At 36.8% G+C, this 17,472-nt stretch overlaps 1 protein-coding gene across 3 annotated transcripts in view; it reads left to right on the top strand.

Annotated features, from left to right (window-relative positions):
• Window positions 1–17,472, top strand: part of PHF14 (PHD finger protein 14) — a 168,114-nt gene that overhangs the window by 124,878 nt on the left and 25,764 nt on the right. Inside the window, exons 18-19 of one of the 3 annotated variants that reach the window (XM_054190892.1) lie at window positions 7,919–8,032; window positions 9,708–9,790. The exons of 1 other annotated variant lie outside the window; for it this stretch is intronic. In XM_054190892.1, the coding sequence (XP_054046867.1) occupies window positions 7,919–8,032; window positions 9,708–9,779 (186 nt within the window). In that variant the 3' untranslated portion in view covers window positions 9,780–9,790. The remainder of the gene's footprint in view (window positions 1–7,918; window positions 8,033–9,707; window positions 9,791–17,472) is intronic. One more of the 3 variants, XM_054190891.1, reaches the window with a different exon arrangement.

Genomic DNA, 17,472 nt, shown 5'->3' with positions numbered 1-17,472 from the left:
CATGCTGATGCATAATATCTGAAGATTGTGTGCTTGAAAGAAAGCCTTTTCTGAGCTACATTCTATTTTTGTGAGAATAAAGCAGCTGCTTTTTGGAGCAGAGATCTTCTCGAGTGCTCAATCTTCTAGTTCAAGTTAAGTAGCAGCCAAGTATTGTGAGCAAATTTTGTGTGTGCTTCCTCCCAAGCTGCTGGAGTGGAGTGAAGCAAACTACTTTGACCATAAATTGTGGGAATGTGCGGTTTGACCCTGAGAGGTGGAACTGAGTTTGCTGCTGTACCTTCCTCCCAAGTTGTTACTGCCTCAGCAGTCCAAGAGCGTGGAAAGTTTGGGGCAATTTAAATGTGATTTGAAAAGAAATACAGATGGAGTAGAACTGCTTCTCTGTTAGAGAGACGATATGAATGGATCGCTGTGGTCTGCCCCTCATCATTTCTGAAGGAAAAAAACGTGGCTTAAGGAAACAGAAAAATGCAAACCCAAATGTAGCTTTACTAATGGAGCAATTGTAGCTGCAGCGCTGCCTTCCACAAGTAATAGCAGGTGGCTTTGTGCATTTGTTGTTTAGAAAATCTTGTTTTAAATGTTACATGTAAAGTGCCCGTATCATTCTGTAAATAAGTTGAAGTCAACAGTTGCGGTTGTATGCAACATACATACAGCAACACGGTAAGCACCACACTTACAGTGGCTGAAGATGCTTGTGATGGGCTTAAGAATTTGTTTTGCAACTTTAGTTTGGTGGGTTTTTTGGGGTTTTTTTTAGACAAGGGGAAAAAGGGTTTGGAGAGATCAGAGCTGTACAAAATGGGCACAGGCAAGATGAAATATGCTGATCCAACAGTAATAAATTATGTGTGTATTGTCTTAAAAGACCTTTTAGAACTCCATAAAAAAAAAAACTTACAACATTTCGTACAATATAAAATTAGGACAAAAATAACTTTCTGGGTATAGTATATGCCTGTGACCTAATTCATAATAAAAAATAGCAGAACAATGTACATAAAGAAAGCGCTGTGTACAAAAAAAGCGAAAAGTATTGAGTTACTCTTATATGCGGTGATAATGGCATAGTATAGCAGTCTCGCCTGTATATTAATATCCTGCAAAAGGATATTCATATAAAATCTGTTGCTCGGGTGCACCAGATAATTTCCAAATTACGCAAGACATGGGAGATTTAGCACAAAAAGGGTAGATACTGGCTTTTTTCCCTTTATTGAAGAAATTCTAAAAATTTCTGGTGATGATGTTCATGTTCATGCAGAAATTTTTGCCAGTCGTTTGAGCCATACTCTGATCAACGTGCCTGTGATCAATGGCTTTTATCCATGACAGTGACAGGAAAGGTGTATTCCTTTGCGTTACACATATGAGATGAGATTAGTGTGGTGAATCTATATATTGAAGTTTAATTCCAGGTTTGATATTTTAATGAGGTTTTATTAATTACAGTGTTTTAAGAGTTGATTTTGAATACAGTTCAGAGAATTCTGGGGTCAGAAAAAGCAGCTATTGAAAGGGTAGCTAAAAGAACGGCTTTTGAACGTTGGGAAATAATGAATGATGAGAAAGTAAAAGAGAAATACAATAATCTAGGAGAGTTTGATTTGAGAGGTGGAGAATTCAGTCCAAAGAGAGGTAGGATTAGTACACTGAGTAATGGAAATGTAGAAAATAGGTGTGTTAGAAAGGGGAGAATAATTCAGGTTCCAGAGGTCAGTGAATGATAATACCTTCAAATGGTGAAATGTTCTCCTGTTCGCTGTTTCGATTTGCATGTGATAAAGTTGGAAGAATAAATATGAAAAACATTATTATTTTTTTTTTTATTTTGAAGGAGGTATCCAGAGAAAATGCGTGACCCTGTTCCCTTTCATATTTTGTTGAAACACTTCTACTAAAATATTAGCAATAGTAGCAACCTTGTTTTAAAATAACTGTAAAAGTGGGAATTTACCCTTTGACACCTGGAAATGCAGGTAGATTTCAAAGATGCAAGCTTGCTTTGTCAGTGCTGTAGTTTATTGAAAGATAGAGGGATAATAAATTGAAACAGACAGGTATTTATTGGAAACTTCTTGTAAATTTATTAGTTCCTTCATATTACGCAGTGTGTTGGAAGAAACAAAAGGACTGTGAAGCTAAAGAATGTAATTAAGTTTCTATGTTTGGAAAACAGAGATTTTTCTTTTGTTTCTGTCTTTAAGAGAAGGGAGAGGTTTTAGAGCTAGGTTAAGGTTTATTACCTGAACCAAGGTAGTTTCAGAGTCAGTGAGAATGAGACCCTGTTGTGTTAACAGTCTATAAACATAGAAGTCATCGTCGCCTTCTCAAGAGAGAGAAGAAATAGCCAAGGACAAAACAACGGCGTTGCTTCTGTGACAGGCAGTGCAGGAGGTTAGCACGTGTACGTTAGGGGTTGCAACCCCTACATTACCAAAATTTCCTATCTTTGGAGAGGGCAGAGGAAGAGAGGAGGTTGTCAGATGTTAAATAAAATCCGCATGAGGAGAGTGACAAAGGCAGAATAAAGAGAGGAAGGGAAATTCTACAACTGTAATCAGAAGTTTAAAGCCCATGTTCTTACCTCATTAACTAACGCAGGGTAAAAAAGAATGGCAAAAAGTGATTGATCTCACGTACAAGTAGTTTGAGATAAACCCTGCATTTCTCCTGGGGGTTTACTTTGGCCACCTGTGAACTGTGGAGAACTCCAGGTAACCCGTCTTCACTAGATTTTACCAAATTCTGGCTAAGATGCTGTGAATACTGTCCAAATACTCCCCTGGGGTGTAAGGAGAATGGGGATGGGTTGGAGCCGCCGGTCAGCTGATGGAGGGATGTTCTGCGGTCTGGGCTAGAGGCACCTTCCATCTGGTCCAGGAAGATTTTTCCTGTTCAGCACAAAAAATGATACTCTGGGAGGCTACAAGCACTTCAGCACTTCAATAAAAATGTGCTAATTTCTTCCCATAGTCCTTCAGCCTTAAGAAGCTGCCTTCACGTTTCAGAAAGGGCTTTCCCCCCCCCTTTTTGTAAGGCTAAAAGGGGACAAATATTTCTACTTTGTTACTGTTAAAGTCTTTGTTAGTAACTTCGGCTTCCAATTCATTACTGCAGTCATGTTTTCAGAGCCTGGCGTGAGAGATAAACCCTTTGCAAATGAAGACAGCATCCATTTTCTTTCTACCTCAGGCCACGCAGAATTGATTGGGGTAATAAAATGACAGTACCATGTAATATACTGACGGCTCTTTAATTTGAAAACTAGTTCCAGGCTGATTCAAAACTTATTTAAAGCTAATTTATGACTTGTGTAATTTTCAACTGGACCAAGGTAAAGGATGATATATGAAAACTGATGCAGAGTTAACATAATGTATTCAAACCTGTCAGCTTGAAATCATCCATAAAGGGTTTGTGGGTTCGTGCGTTGATTTGTTTTCATTCTTTTTACTTTTGTTTGGGTTTAAAGTAACAATGGCGGAAAAAATAGTGGATGCTTGGCTAGTATAAATACCATTGTAAGACACTCTTTTTCCATCATTTTGTTTCAAATGCAACTTCTCACGCTTGCTAGCAAAGTATTTTATGCATAATTTTAATATATATATATACATCAGTTCTCCATTTTCTTCAAAATCAGAAGCTGTGTAGAGTTTCTATTTCATATGAGTCAACATCTCTGGTGACAGTAACATGGATTGTTAAACGGTTACAGTATTTTGTTACCATAGCATTCCCTATGAATATCCATGTCTCTATATGTATATCTGTATCATATTTACATACACAATACATATTTGTGTACGTGTATTGATCTTGTATTTAATGGTCTGGTTTTTAAATGACAAAAAGTAAAAATAATCAAGTCCTCAAATTAAGCCACAACATCAGCATAGCATAAAATGTAAATATTTTCCTCCGAAATCTGTCACTTCGATATAGCTCACAAATGAAATCCACATCTGTTCTGTATGCGCTATTGATTTTTCAGTGTACTGTATCAGTGATACTTCTGCACAGCAAAGGACAAAACTAAAAGAACAATGTTTGCTTCTATTGCGGTAGATGCAAATAGCAAATATGCCAAATGGGATGGAGGGGAGAAAAGAACGGAATGCTTTGAGGGAGGTGCTGCAGTTGGATGCACCTTGCATCTTTGATTTCTCATCCCCTGACAGTCATTGTCACCTTTGATCTCTGCTGACCTGAATTTTAAAAAAATAAAAATAAAACATGCTGACTGTCCAAGACTCAGAATTTAACCAGCTGCACTTTTGTGTCTGCTGCCAAGACAAGCAAGCAAGTTCCATTCCAGGACTTGAATATCTGTTTTGTTATATATTTGTGTCAACAAGTAATTCAAATACTATTTTTTTTGCAGAACTGTGATTGATTCGAGCCAGTGCTGTTATGGTATCTTAAACTGTGTGAATGTGTAGGTCATATGAACAGAGACATAGTTCAGAGCAGGGCTGTCTTTCCTGAATAAACACAGTAGAATGTCAGCACGTTTCATGTTTCCTCTTCCAGGTTTTGTAGGTCCAAGAAAGGATCATGTTCTGAGGAGCAAGCGTTGAGCAAAATTGGCATTGTGCAGGAGAAATGTAATTACTGAGCATTCTGAATTTATTTGTTTATGATCTAGTTATACTTGATAAAGAATTTCTGTATTTTCAGCAAACTGGAAGTACCTCTTAGTGGTTTTCCCCCATACTTTATTAAATAATATAATTAAATATTGTGATCCGTTAGAAAGCTATGTCTTGTTCTGTCCAACTTGAAAATGCAGATATGTGAGCTTTCATATGTAGGTTGGAAAATATAATAATATTTTAATGAAATGGGGGAAGGCTTAAGCACTAGAAAAGATGTGTACCAAATTACTTACTGTGTAGGTTACATGTCCATGAACTGTCATGTCCATCAGTGCTATGCTTGAGGCTTGCAGATCAATGAGAAGTGCCATTGACATGGTTTTCATCATGGGAGGCATTGAAAAAAGAAAGAAGTGACTTTTTGCAAAGTCAGTCCCGGGTGTTATGATTTACATAATAATGAGGAACAATAGGAAACTAGTTTTAATTATTTTTGAAATACATTTTTCCTTTTAAGGCTTCTTCAATAAAAATGTTGGTTTAGGTCAGAGATATAGATTTCTTGCTTTTTTTTACAAAAGTAAACAATGATAATGCTTTTTCAGGTTGTTTTATTTGCTGAGTACAGCAAGAAGTCAAGGTACCAGGATTTGTTACCAGAACTATTGCTCATTTGGCCATGAATTCATAACACACTGAGAAGCAGCTTTGTGAAAGTTCTCACTTGCACCTTGCAGCATTTTTATTGTTGTGCCTTACCTGAAAGGATCTCATTCTCCTTACTGAATACTTTTATTTCTGAAAGCTGTGCTTCACATGCTGCCAGACTAGTTCAGTGCAACACAGATAGCCTTTCTTACATGTGTTCAGGTTCTATACAGTTTTCCTGAGAACTTACGGCAGTGTGAAAAGAAATAATAAAGCCCGTGTAATTGGATGGGGAGATGCATTTTCTGCCTTCAGTTTCTGAATAATAAAGTAAATTTGATTTCCATCCATCTCTTTAAAAGTGGAAGTGTTATATTAGCTAGTTCTTAAGAAAACTATTGAGAAGGATGGCCAAGCTGCTTGGAAAGAAGATATTCGAGACTTGGAAGAGAATCCATGACATGCTGGTGCTGTTGAGGCAAGAGGAACGGAATAGGAATGTATGTTTACCAAACTGCAGTTGTTCAGGCCATTTTTGAAAATAATTGTTTATTACTTTCAAAAATCGTAGAAACAAAAAAAAATGTTGCTATCATTACCTGGCCACAGGTAATAGCAACATAATAGAAGTTTGTTCAGACACAAAAGACAGGCACAATTCAAGGAGAGAGAAATCACTGAACCAAAGAATTCAGACAAATACATAATTTTCTCCCAGCAGATGTGGTTGTTACTTTTGTTTTTGTAAGTAGCGCAGAAGGGCTTCTGGAAACATATTGAGCTGATAAATTGCATGGTGATGATTTAACTTCCCGGTTCTCAAGGAGAAAGCAAAACAGTCCTGTTCAGTACTCGGAGCCAGTTCGTGGCTAATTGGGTCAACAAGAAGAGATAATCTCATCATCGTAGTTTACTGGGAACCAAACTGAGGCAGCCTTTGAGAGAGAGAGAGGACATTTGCCTGGGCAGGTCCAGATCTGCTCGGGAAAACAGCAGGCTGACAGGATGAACATGGTGCAAAATTTATTTTGCATGCAGAGCATGGGGCTTTTGTACAGTTGGTAGAGGAAAATCGGGCTTTTATTATCAGAATGCTAGAGACGTTTCTCCTTATAGTTCACTGTGTTTAGCTGTGGTGTCAATATTCTTTTGAGGAACTGAGAAAGATGAAAAATAACGTGTTATTTTCCCTGTCATGGAATTATTTGGGATGGTAGCTCTACCAAGGTGTCTCATTTTTCCTTTTGTTCCACAGACCCAGTGCTTATGCCCGTAAAACAGTTCGGTGCAATGGCAGTTGGATGTCATTGTTAACATTTTAATTGATGGCATTCTTTATTCTTTGCTGAAAGCTCATTTTTCCTAAAATGTCTTCCTCATACCAAACCCTAAACTTAAGGTGGTAAGACACAGAATGGGCCAGAATATCCTTTTTCTAAGTCACAGGGAGGTGGTGCAATGAGAAAGGCATAAAATGCTTTATTTGAAATGTTTAATCTCAGAAGCTATTTTAAAGGGATTCACCTGCAAAGGTGTATGAAATAGGGGTGTTAGAGTGTTCCCCCTCCAGGTCCAAAGAGATTTTTCCAACTTTCTATCCACCAGAAACACCCTCCATGTATTAATTCTTTTACAATATCTGGTCTTGCCTGTGATTCTCCGTGTGATTCATTAATGGTTGTTAGACCACAGCCTTCACTTTTACCCTTCCAACAGCCAAACACACATTGGGCTAAACTGCAAATGCAAAGTATTATCATTATGAAATTTTGATTTACTTTTTTAGAGGTTGTTATGTTGAAAAACTTAATAATGAGCTTTGCAGCTTGCAGTTTCCAGAAGTATAATCCTGATTTCCCTTCAATTAATGACTGTATAGAGAAAGTGATATATCAAAAGCACATATCCTGATTGCTAGCTGATGACATCTAGAATATCTTCTGTAATGAGTATTATAAGGATAGTAGAGATAGTACCGATTAATGGATTTTTTTCTCAGTAGTAAAATATCTCAATCTATGCAGTTATCAAAAACACTGTGTGAAGCAGTGAAGGTATTACAGTGGGTTTTGTTTTGACTGTTCTAGTCATGTTGCATTGCAAAGGTACTTTAGAAAACAGAATGTAAACTACTTAACTATTTTATTTATTTTACTGTAGTGTTAAAGTTACTAATAGACAAGTCTACTAACTTTTCTAACTTTAACAGGTTGTGTGCTATATTGGTTTGCAGCGATTGGTAAAATACATTTGTGGGGGGTTGTTCTAGCATGGTCCCAGCTGTTTTGCAGAAACCTTCATCTTAAATAAGGGGATGAAATGTAACGTTCCCTCACTTGCAGTTCAGGAGCAGGGGTAGGTATGGGCGAAACAAGCATGCTTATTCAGAACTTTGCAATTCTGAAATGCTATATAGCTATTTAATAATTCTGATAATGCTTTTGTGAAGAAAATATTACTGTTTTAAGAGAAAATATGTGATGCATGTTTTTGCCTCTGGAGTAAAAGAAGTTGCCCAGAGTAAAAAGAGTAGAGTTTTAGACCTCAAGTATTTTTAATTTCTCTGTCTGTGCTTAGAGCGCAGTTCCTCTAAAAAGTCTCGTTTTCTTGGCGTGCCACGTCAACACGCTGCTGAGGGGTCTATTTGTCTCTGTTGCCCTCAGGACTCCGAGCCGTCAAATGAGGTGGTCTCAGAGGCCCCAGGTAACGTGGTACCCTCTACCTCAAGAAGTAGCTCTGAAGAGCTTGTATCGGTGGCACAGAAACGTCCAGAAGAGGTAGGACATTCTGTGTCTATTCTTTTCCAAGTTTAACTGTTGGGGGATACACGTTTGCCTCTGTTTTTCATGCTTAGTGTTGTTTTACTCATAGCAGAGACTTTTTAAAGCTAAAGCTCAATCTTATCCTCCCATACCAACAACATGAAAGACGAGGTTAAATCTCAGTACCTATATGCCAAGTACATTCCATCTGCTGCCTTTTTGATACTGTTGCTTATTATCAGTGATTGGGGAAGTATTTTTTCTTGTTCCTGTCTTCCATGCCGTGACAGTAACAGGAGTCCCACTAGATTCTGGCTAATTAAACTTTATGACACTAAAGAGTCAGAAGTAGAATCTGTACATAGGTATATAGGTAGATGTAAAGCTTTTGTCATCCTTCATTAAATTTAAATACGGCTAACTGCTGGCTTGTGCAAAGGAAAGACCCCCGCTAATATTGTGTCTTTTTTTTGTGCCTTTGTTTTCCAAAAAATGATATGAGGTGCTAATGATGTAGTGTGATCAGAAGTCCATAGTCCCTGTCGTTACAAGAAAAGGTACTGGCTTGTAAGGTAGTTCCATAAAGTAGCCAATGACTTGGGTTTTATTCTGTCCCTGCAACGCATACTTGTCACAGTACGCCATACCTGGAGGAGAGGTTGTCTGCAGAATTCAGACTCAGAATTTGGTTTTATGGTGGCAGTCATCCTTTCAGAGAACCATTATTATCCTTAAGTTAACCCTTCCTGCAAGAAGGAAGTCCTTTATTTGGAGTAGCCTTAACGTTATTAACCTTGGCTTCCTCAAACAGTTTAGATGTTATTATTAAAGATATTGCAAGTACCAGCTAGTATAAAGACTAGTATTTCCTGCTTTTTTCTCAGATTTCTTTTGACTATAATCTTCTCAGTAAAGGAGAGTATGCGATACTAGCCATAGGAAATACAGTGCAATTTATTAGTTCTTAGTGCAGCCTTTAGATAATTATCAAATACCTTCTTGAATTTCTCCTTTCCTCTGATAGTCTTGTCACTTTGTCTGAAGAAGAGGGAAGTCCGCAGTACAGGGCCAGAAGAATTCTTAAGAGTGTTTTCTGGATTAAGACCAAATAGGTACTTCACTTATTTTGGAGTATCACCACATATTCTAAGATAGAAAGCCAGGTTCTCACATCTAAGCAGTCCTGAAGATGGAGTAATGTGAGCTTTTAGCAATACTTTTGTATGCATTCTTCAGTAGCAAAGGGACCTCTAGTCTATGGAGGGCCATGGGTTCCACCTCTGAAGTCTCAGCTTTGCCAGATTATTTTAGTTCACTGGAGAAATATTGAGATCACAGGTGATACTTAAAAATAGAGGATAAGTGCTGCAGAAAGAGGAATGAAACGTGGTTAGTTAGTAAAAGGCAACCGAGAGGAAGATGGGTATACAGTTTTTGGCTTTGTGGAATAAAACCAACTAAACTCTGGGGGAGAGGAAACTTCAGAGAATTGAAAGATGGAAATATACCCTTTGAATTTTAAGAAATACCTCAGTAATAGTTTATGTTGAAGCTGTTTCACTCAATGTGGGGTCATAAAGTATTATATGTATTTTATAAGGGAAATAGACTTTCTTCAATCATATTTACTGCAGTTTATATAAAAACAGAGAGAGGTGAGTCAGAAAGAGTTTTGTGGTTGGATTTGCAGGGAACCTTGAGAGGGGAGCACCAGTATCCTGAATTTCCAAATTCAGAACCCACTGTGAAACAACCCATCTAAGTTACGCATGGGTAAGTCAGCACGGTAAACAAACGTTTGTGAATTACACCCTAAAAACAGGTCTTTTGCAAAACAAAACAAAAAAAAGTGTTTGCAGAGCTTTACTTCAACTCATGCCTTATTATTTCTTATGTTATTTGAAGTCTCCTGGTACATCAAGCCTTTATCTTCTTTCAGTATCTGCTTAATGAGTTAATATTTGGAATTAACTACAGCTGATAACTGATGCATTATTTATATAATAATTTATGTCTCATGTTCAACCCATCAGTATTGGTGAGAAGGCAATTGTTACAGAAAAGCTCAAATGCCGCCACGGAAAAGAGAAATAGGAGAAAATTTTAAAGAAGGTAAAATGGCTAACAGACTAAGGATTTCAGGAAGGTGGAGGAGAATTGAGAAAGATCTGGAAAGTGATGTTCAAAAAGAGTCTTGGACTTGCAAATGTGAGGAGAGAACAATTTCTAGTAGGTGAAAAGTAAGGAAAATCCCATGAGTGACTGCGTTAATTTGTATAAACCATAGTTTTTTCCTGCTTACAATTTATTTTCCTCTTAGATAGGCCAGTCTGAATCTAACACTTGGTTATTTGTGTCATTAGTTTTAACTTTCTGGAATGTCATTTGATCACTCAGATGAGGCTTTGTTTTGCTTGTCCAGTTGTTCCTCCTAGTAGAAATGATGGTTGAATTTTGATTTCTACTTAACAGGAAGGCAGCATGGCATCCGCTCCTCTTATTCCCTCCCTTCTTCCCAGCCTCTTTTCATGCTCTAAAATCAGATTTAACTCTGCATGGGATCGGGACAGTGTCCAGCTACGTCGCATATGACAAAAGCCACTGCAGAAATAATTAGCGTGTTGGGTTTAGATTTGGATACCTGTGAAATTTGTGTACCTGTGAAGGATTCGGGAAAGCGTGTGTATTCATCAGTGCATTTCAGATGCAGAAACACTTTGGGTTATAAAATAACCAAATTGTGTTTAGCGTTAGAAAGATAACTTATTCTGTGTTTTCAAAAGCTATGCAATCCTCAATAAAATTTAAATTTTATCGATTTGAATGCTTGAATGATTTAATTAGTTTCCATACTAAAATAAGGAAATGTCCTGTGTGATTGATGAGTTAATATTGTATATATTTATTGTCTTTTTTAAGAATAGGAATTGAAAAGTGGAATTAAAAGAAAAAAATGATGAATTGAAAGGGGACAGGTGTGTGCTGTCCTAATTTCAGTGTCATTTCATTAGACCTTCTTAGCAGTTTCTTAGGAAACTGTAGAATAACACTGCTTTTCATAGAATGTTACAGTAAATTATATTGTTTTGGTGGCTTCCCTCCAACAGTAATGCTTAAAATAGGAATTTTGTCCCCACAACCATTTCAAAATTCAAACCTTCACTATTGTTAGTATGGCTTGAGTAAATACATTGAATTATATGTGTGATATCACACATTCTTTACCATGAACTGATGAAAGAAAATTCTCTGGACGTGTTGATTACCTAAGACTCAGAACTTTTAAAATGTTTTAAATGTACAGATACACCTGTTTGAATAACACTGTAATCATTTGATAAAATTGAAAGGCTGATGAATTAGATTTCATGACCCTTACTCTGTTTTTTTGTGGGCACTTTCATTGTGCATCTGGCAGTTGCAGTATATTTAGTAAATGTGTTTATATAGTTCTTTAGAGGCATATACAGTGATGTTGAAGAAGGCAAAGGTTTGTTGTTAAAGTGATTTTGCTTTCCTTTTTTCATATAGTGGCTGAAGAGCAGGACGGGTGGGCTGTATCTCGATACCATTTCTTATAAGCAGCACTTTAATGTACGGGGAGTGGCGGTGCCAGTTATCTAAGTAAGAAGAGACTAGTTTTAACAGTTCCCTTAAACCTGAGGCTCGTAAGAGGCATATCCTCTTCTTTAATTAGAAGTAAAATAGAAATACATGAGTTATGTGTATTAATTTCCTTCGCCAGTCCTGTGGAAATCAATTAATCATGTTTTAATAGTGTAAGCCTAGAGGCTAACAGAGCTGTTCTTTCTGAATGGCTGCATTGCCAAAGCAGTACAGATACGGATGAAATGCTGTGCCATTCTCTCTCTTGGATGAAAAAGTTGAATTGAACAACCAACCAATCAACCCCCTACTTTCCCCTGGAAAAAAGCATGTATATGCGTTCTGGAGCATTTTAGGGTAAAATATTAATCGTGTGATGGTAGCATATGAACATGAATAGCTTATATATCTGTGATGCTTTCTGAGTGGTGTATTAAAGCTATAAAAGCTGTGTAAAGCGTTGTGATTCTCAACTAAAGAAAGATTAAGATAGGTTCCCATTAATCTGTCTCTGAACTATTAGACATTCAGCGCTTGCAGTTTATCTGGGTAGAGCACAGACTTTTTTCCATTAGTAATGCACAGCTGAGGTATAGTGTTTTGTTTTATAGGAAAAGATGTGTCCCACACTTAAGTCATCTGCCATTAGTCATAAGTATGGTACAGGCAGCTTAAAAGGTTTATAGAATTCAGTGTTAAAATCTTTGCATTATTCTTGGAAAATCTGGGGGAGCCATCTGCATTATTTCATACATGAGCAAAGAGAACTTTTGGTAATTTTTATGAACACAATTGGCAGCTGATACTATCTTTCGTTTCTTGAGTTATCTTTCTTCCTTGGTCTCTGGATAAAACCTTTCCCAACAAGTCCTGCTGCCGCTTCAAGTTGGTAAGAAAAGGAATTTTTTTAAAAACCCAAAGCTATAAACTTCAGCAGAGCGTCCAATCCATCCTTATGCTATTTTATTAGACTGAGGTATTGGCTTTTTAAACAAGGTGTGATGTAACATGTTCTGAAATAATTGAATAAGAATTCCATGGCAAAGCTTGTAATAATGCACATGTCATATTTTCTCCATCTGTTATTATTAGAAGACTGTTAAATAACTAGATTTCCATCACCAACATCTTTCATTTGAGAAAATAACTCAATCATCATATAGAATAAGCATTGGCAGGGAGACAGATGATCTGTGCTCTTAGAGAACACAAGAAAACGTTAGAGAAAATATACATTTATATATCTATCTATATGTATACATGCAAAGGTTTTATGCTAGTGAAAAGGCTGTGCATTCCTTTCTCAATTTCATAGGCATAACAGTATTTTCCCTCTGTTCTGTGTATCTGCTAGCTTGGACTCATGTAACAGAATTGTGTCAGACTGTTGTTGCTGTAAGTAAATTGTTCTTCCTGACACACTGCTAACTGAAAAAGAAATCCAGTTACCCACACAGAGTGGGTTGGACTGTGTATTTACTCTTGAACACTAAATTTTTTTTGTTTAACTTCTGAAGAGCTTTCCTGCTCCAGAAAGTCACCGGAAATTCCCATGCTGTATGGATCTAGCAGACTGTTTCCTGATGAAAAATCATAAGTGATAATTTACTAGTTGTCCTGTATCGTAGGTGAATAATCCCCCTTTATATCAGAAGTTGTAGGGCTGTGATTTTGTCAGAGGCTGATTTGTACTCTGAACCTGCTGCTACACTGAGATCAGGATGTTCGTTTTGTGCGACACCACAAACACTACATGGCATACTTTAACAAGAAGAAAACATATTAGGTCATCTGCGTGTCATCCATCCCCTAGTAAGACATAGGATTGATCCCTCCGGTGCATTTGTTAGTACTTTATTCTGGTTTTAAAACTTCTGAACAGTCATGATTTTCACATTTTGGGAGCCTTTTCCTTTACACTCCTGTTCAAAGGACCCTATGGATTATTTATTGTACCCCTCCTCTTCGTTTTCTTTGACTGGCAACAAAGAGTTGCGACAGATTACAGATCTAGAAATGCTATGCATTTAGAGTATTTTCTGGACCTAAGTCAGATTCATTGTAGAGAAGACTGAAATTTGGTTACTTGGCTTAAATTTGGTCATTTGGCCCGTAATCCAGCTCCTTGCATCGAAGTGTGGGTTCCAACCATCAGTCTCATTTATCGAAACAGGGGAGTTGAGTCACCTATGCAGATCATTTGGCACTCAGGAGATTTGTTTGATTTTACTTTTTATGCTTCTACAAGTAATTATTACAATTACTGAAGTTCCCATTAATATTTCATAACAAAAGTGCTAAGCCACATGCCTGAAAAGCCTTAGAGTCTAACAGTGTTAAAAGTGAATTAGTAATGAGCGGAGAAGAGAACATAATACCTTTGACTACTGAAGTGATTCCTCTGCAAAATAAACTGGGAAATACAGTAAGCATGGAAATGCTCTGGAGTTAGGAATTCATATTTTCCATCTAATCTCTTCACCTGGCTGTTTTATGTAATCTTCTTAATAACAAAACGTAAAGGTCGCAAGGTGGTTGGAAAACGCTGTCACGCAGTTCTGCTTCTGAAGTCAAAATTTATTTATGTATATTTAAGCTGTAAATGGCCTTACAGAACGAGGGCTCCTCTTAGAACATTATTAATTTAAAAAATGAATTAGGTCTGTTTAAAATTTCCACAAATCCAAGACATTTTTCTTTATTTAACCTTTTCACAGTCTCTGCCCTTCTTTAAAGTACATTCAGTCCTATATCATCTGTTACTCAGGAAGGTATTTAATACATGACTTGGCATCATTTGCATTATACAAGAAGATTAACTTTACAAGCTCTGCTATTAATCTGAGTAGCTCTACATATTGACCTATGAAAGAACATAATTAAGTTAGCTTAATTAAGTTAATTAATTGTTACACTCTGATGAACTTACTATTGAGAGGAAATTAAAGGCAAATAGAAAATGGCATTCATTGGTTTGAAATCATATTTTAAAGGATTTTACAAAGATACATTATATTTAGATGACGAAATTATCTATTGTGTAATAACCAAAGCAGAGGCAATTAAAAATGTCAAAAGCTAAGAATCCCGGCAGTATTCTCTCTTATTGCTTGACATGCAGCCATATCTCAAAAAGCAATTAAAAAAACGTGCTAGAACTTTAGAAAATAACTGTTGTGGGTGTTTTTTTCCCCAATACCCGAATAATTGAATTCAGAAACTGACACCACTGTCTACACATGGACTACAGAGAAAAGCAGACTATAAAAGTTAGGTAAGTGTTATAATCTGATACCACACTCTCCTTTTGGGGAGAGAAAAGGGGAAAGGATTGAAAGACAGCGCAGGGCAGCAAGCAGTGCCCCGTCAAATGTACGTACTCGCACATCGGCGTAAGAATGTCTTTCTCAAGCAGCGATGGAGGGGAAAGGGGACACTTCTGGAATTTTCTCCAGCAGCTGAATCGGCTGTCAGGAGTGCCTGCGAGTTGGCTGCAGGAAAGCGCTTCAGGGTTACGGCACAGATCCTGTGCACGGAGAGACCCCCCTCATGACTCCAACATCTGGGGCGTGTTCATCAGTCTTCGTATGCACTGGTGGGTACCCTGGAGATCATCAATTCCAAATAGCCGTCATGAATAAGAAGTAAGAGAAAAATGGCAAAACATGCACAAACGTGCCACAATAAATGCTGCCAAAAAAGCAGTTTATTAATCTGTGAGATTCATTAATTTTACCATGGCTTTAGTTTGAAATGATTTTGTCTGAACAATCATTAGTTCTCTACTATTTTTTTTTCCCCAGATATATGGGTTTTCTGGATGGCATCTTCAGTGAAGTTAGGATTTCATATTTTCTTTCTTTTATAAAAAGTATTATTTTAACTCAAGTGAAAACATTATTTTCCCTGAGGTATTATTCTTTGGCATTTCCAGGTCACATGAAAAGGTCATTGATCTGTGGGTACATTCTCTGGAAAAATAGCAGCATTGAAAACGGGAAGCCAGTGTCATTTCGACTCACTTGTGTACAAATTTCTATTCATATTCTGAATACAGATAGGTTGGAAATTCATTCCTTCAAAGAGGAAAAAAAAAATCTTTCCTTGAATCATACTAGGTTCTTTTTCATTTGAAAAAAAAAAAAAAAAAGAAATCTGAAACATTCCTTAAAATGGATAGGATCAGAAGAAACAATTAAATTACAGCTACTGTATATTTATTAAGACATGTTGTTCTTCTTTAGCACCTTGCTCATAAAAAAATAGTTTTAATTTTTGTAAATTCAATTTGAAAAGAACATGTTGTTATATTTGGCCACTTTAAAGTGTTATAGAGCGTTAAACAACCAGCTATATTCTAAGAAGAAACAACAGCTTTGATTTCAGCTTAAATGACCTGCTTTAAATCTTCTTCTTTTTTTTTTTTTTTTTTTTTGGCTAGAGGAAGAGAGTGGAAAATGGAATGAAAAATGAAAATTAAGCAAGCTTTAGGTGGGAATATAGCAGCAAGTTGTACAAGTTGAAGGCTGTTTTCCACCTGCTGTATGTTTTGATAGCTGTACTGATGTCAGTGGACTTCGGTGTACCTGTGTGCACTGTCTGCTCAGCTCTGACTGGATTGTTCTGAGGTGTTCATGCCATGGCACGGCACGATGCCATGTAAGCTACTGTTGTCATTTGCTGTGCAGCATGCGTGAAACACAATGGAAATTCTTTCCTGGAGGAAAGTAAACGTAACTCCTTTCTTCAGTATGTTCTGTACACGCTCTTAGTGTTCTTTTTTCTTTCTTTTCTGAGGGATTTTTTTTATCTTCTCTCTTATCTGTAATATTTGAATGAAAAATTAAGCAAATACGTTCTCTGGTCATTGTAGGCAGTGTAAATATTAGACCTCACATTGCACTGTGAACAAAGCAATGATCTTCTTTTTTAGGTGATATATAATGTCAGAAATTTTCTGGTTTATTTTAATGTGACAGGTTGAAAATATCATCAGAACCCTTTTACGTTATTAGAGTCTAGATTTTGGATAATGAAGCTTGAGCAGAGTTGAAAATTTCAATGTCATCTTTAAGGTAGTGAAGATAAGCAGAGGTCAGTCAGTAGTCATTAATAACGTAGGTTATATAGATTTTTCCCTACCCACTTGTTTCAGGGTTATCTCTGAACTGCGGTGCAATCCCTATAGTGTCGCAATTCTCCTTCATCAAAGTATTGTTTCTGTAAATTTCTCTCACTGTTAAGCAGAATATTTAGACATTGAAGAGTTTGTATTACCTAATATTTTAGCACAGTAGGATCAGTGATGTGTTATTTATGAGAACGGCTCTTTTTGCTATTAATGTGTACTTTTGTGATAGTTATATATACATTAATCTACCCTAATTAACAGTAAATTAAAATTAAATTTATGTTAATGCCAAGTATGTATTTTCTGAAGACTGTGAAGTAGATTAACACACACCATTATCTTTGATAGCCCTCATTGACCTGCTAAATCCTTCTTACGTGAACAGTTTTCCTATAATTTTTTTTTTTTCAAAGTGGCTACTCAGCTATTTTAGCCTCCCAAAACCTCTAGATTACCTGGAATATCCAGAAGTATGTATTCTATGCTATAGTTACGGGCTTCGTTTTAGAAACCGTGAAAATGTTACTGAAAATACAGTTAAATTCAGAGAGACTTGGACTATGATGACGAGCAGTGTGTCTGGGCAGTTAGTTACCCATTATCCAGTCCTGATGTGTTTTACTCTGGTAAGATTCTTGTGCAAATTGGTTGAAGTCAGCACAGGAAATTAGCACACACCTTCTGTCAGTAAAGATACTTCTGTGTCCTCTCGTAGGGA

This window comes from Rissa tridactyla, chromosome 2, assembly GCF_028500815.1.
Source record: "Rissa tridactyla isolate bRisTri1 chromosome 2, bRisTri1.patW.cur.20221130, whole genome shotgun sequence".
Lineage (NCBI taxonomy): Eukaryota > Metazoa > Chordata > Aves > Charadriiformes > Laridae > Rissa > Rissa tridactyla.
Note: the sequence above shows the minus strand (reverse complement) of the source record. Positions and strands in the feature narration are given on the sequence as shown.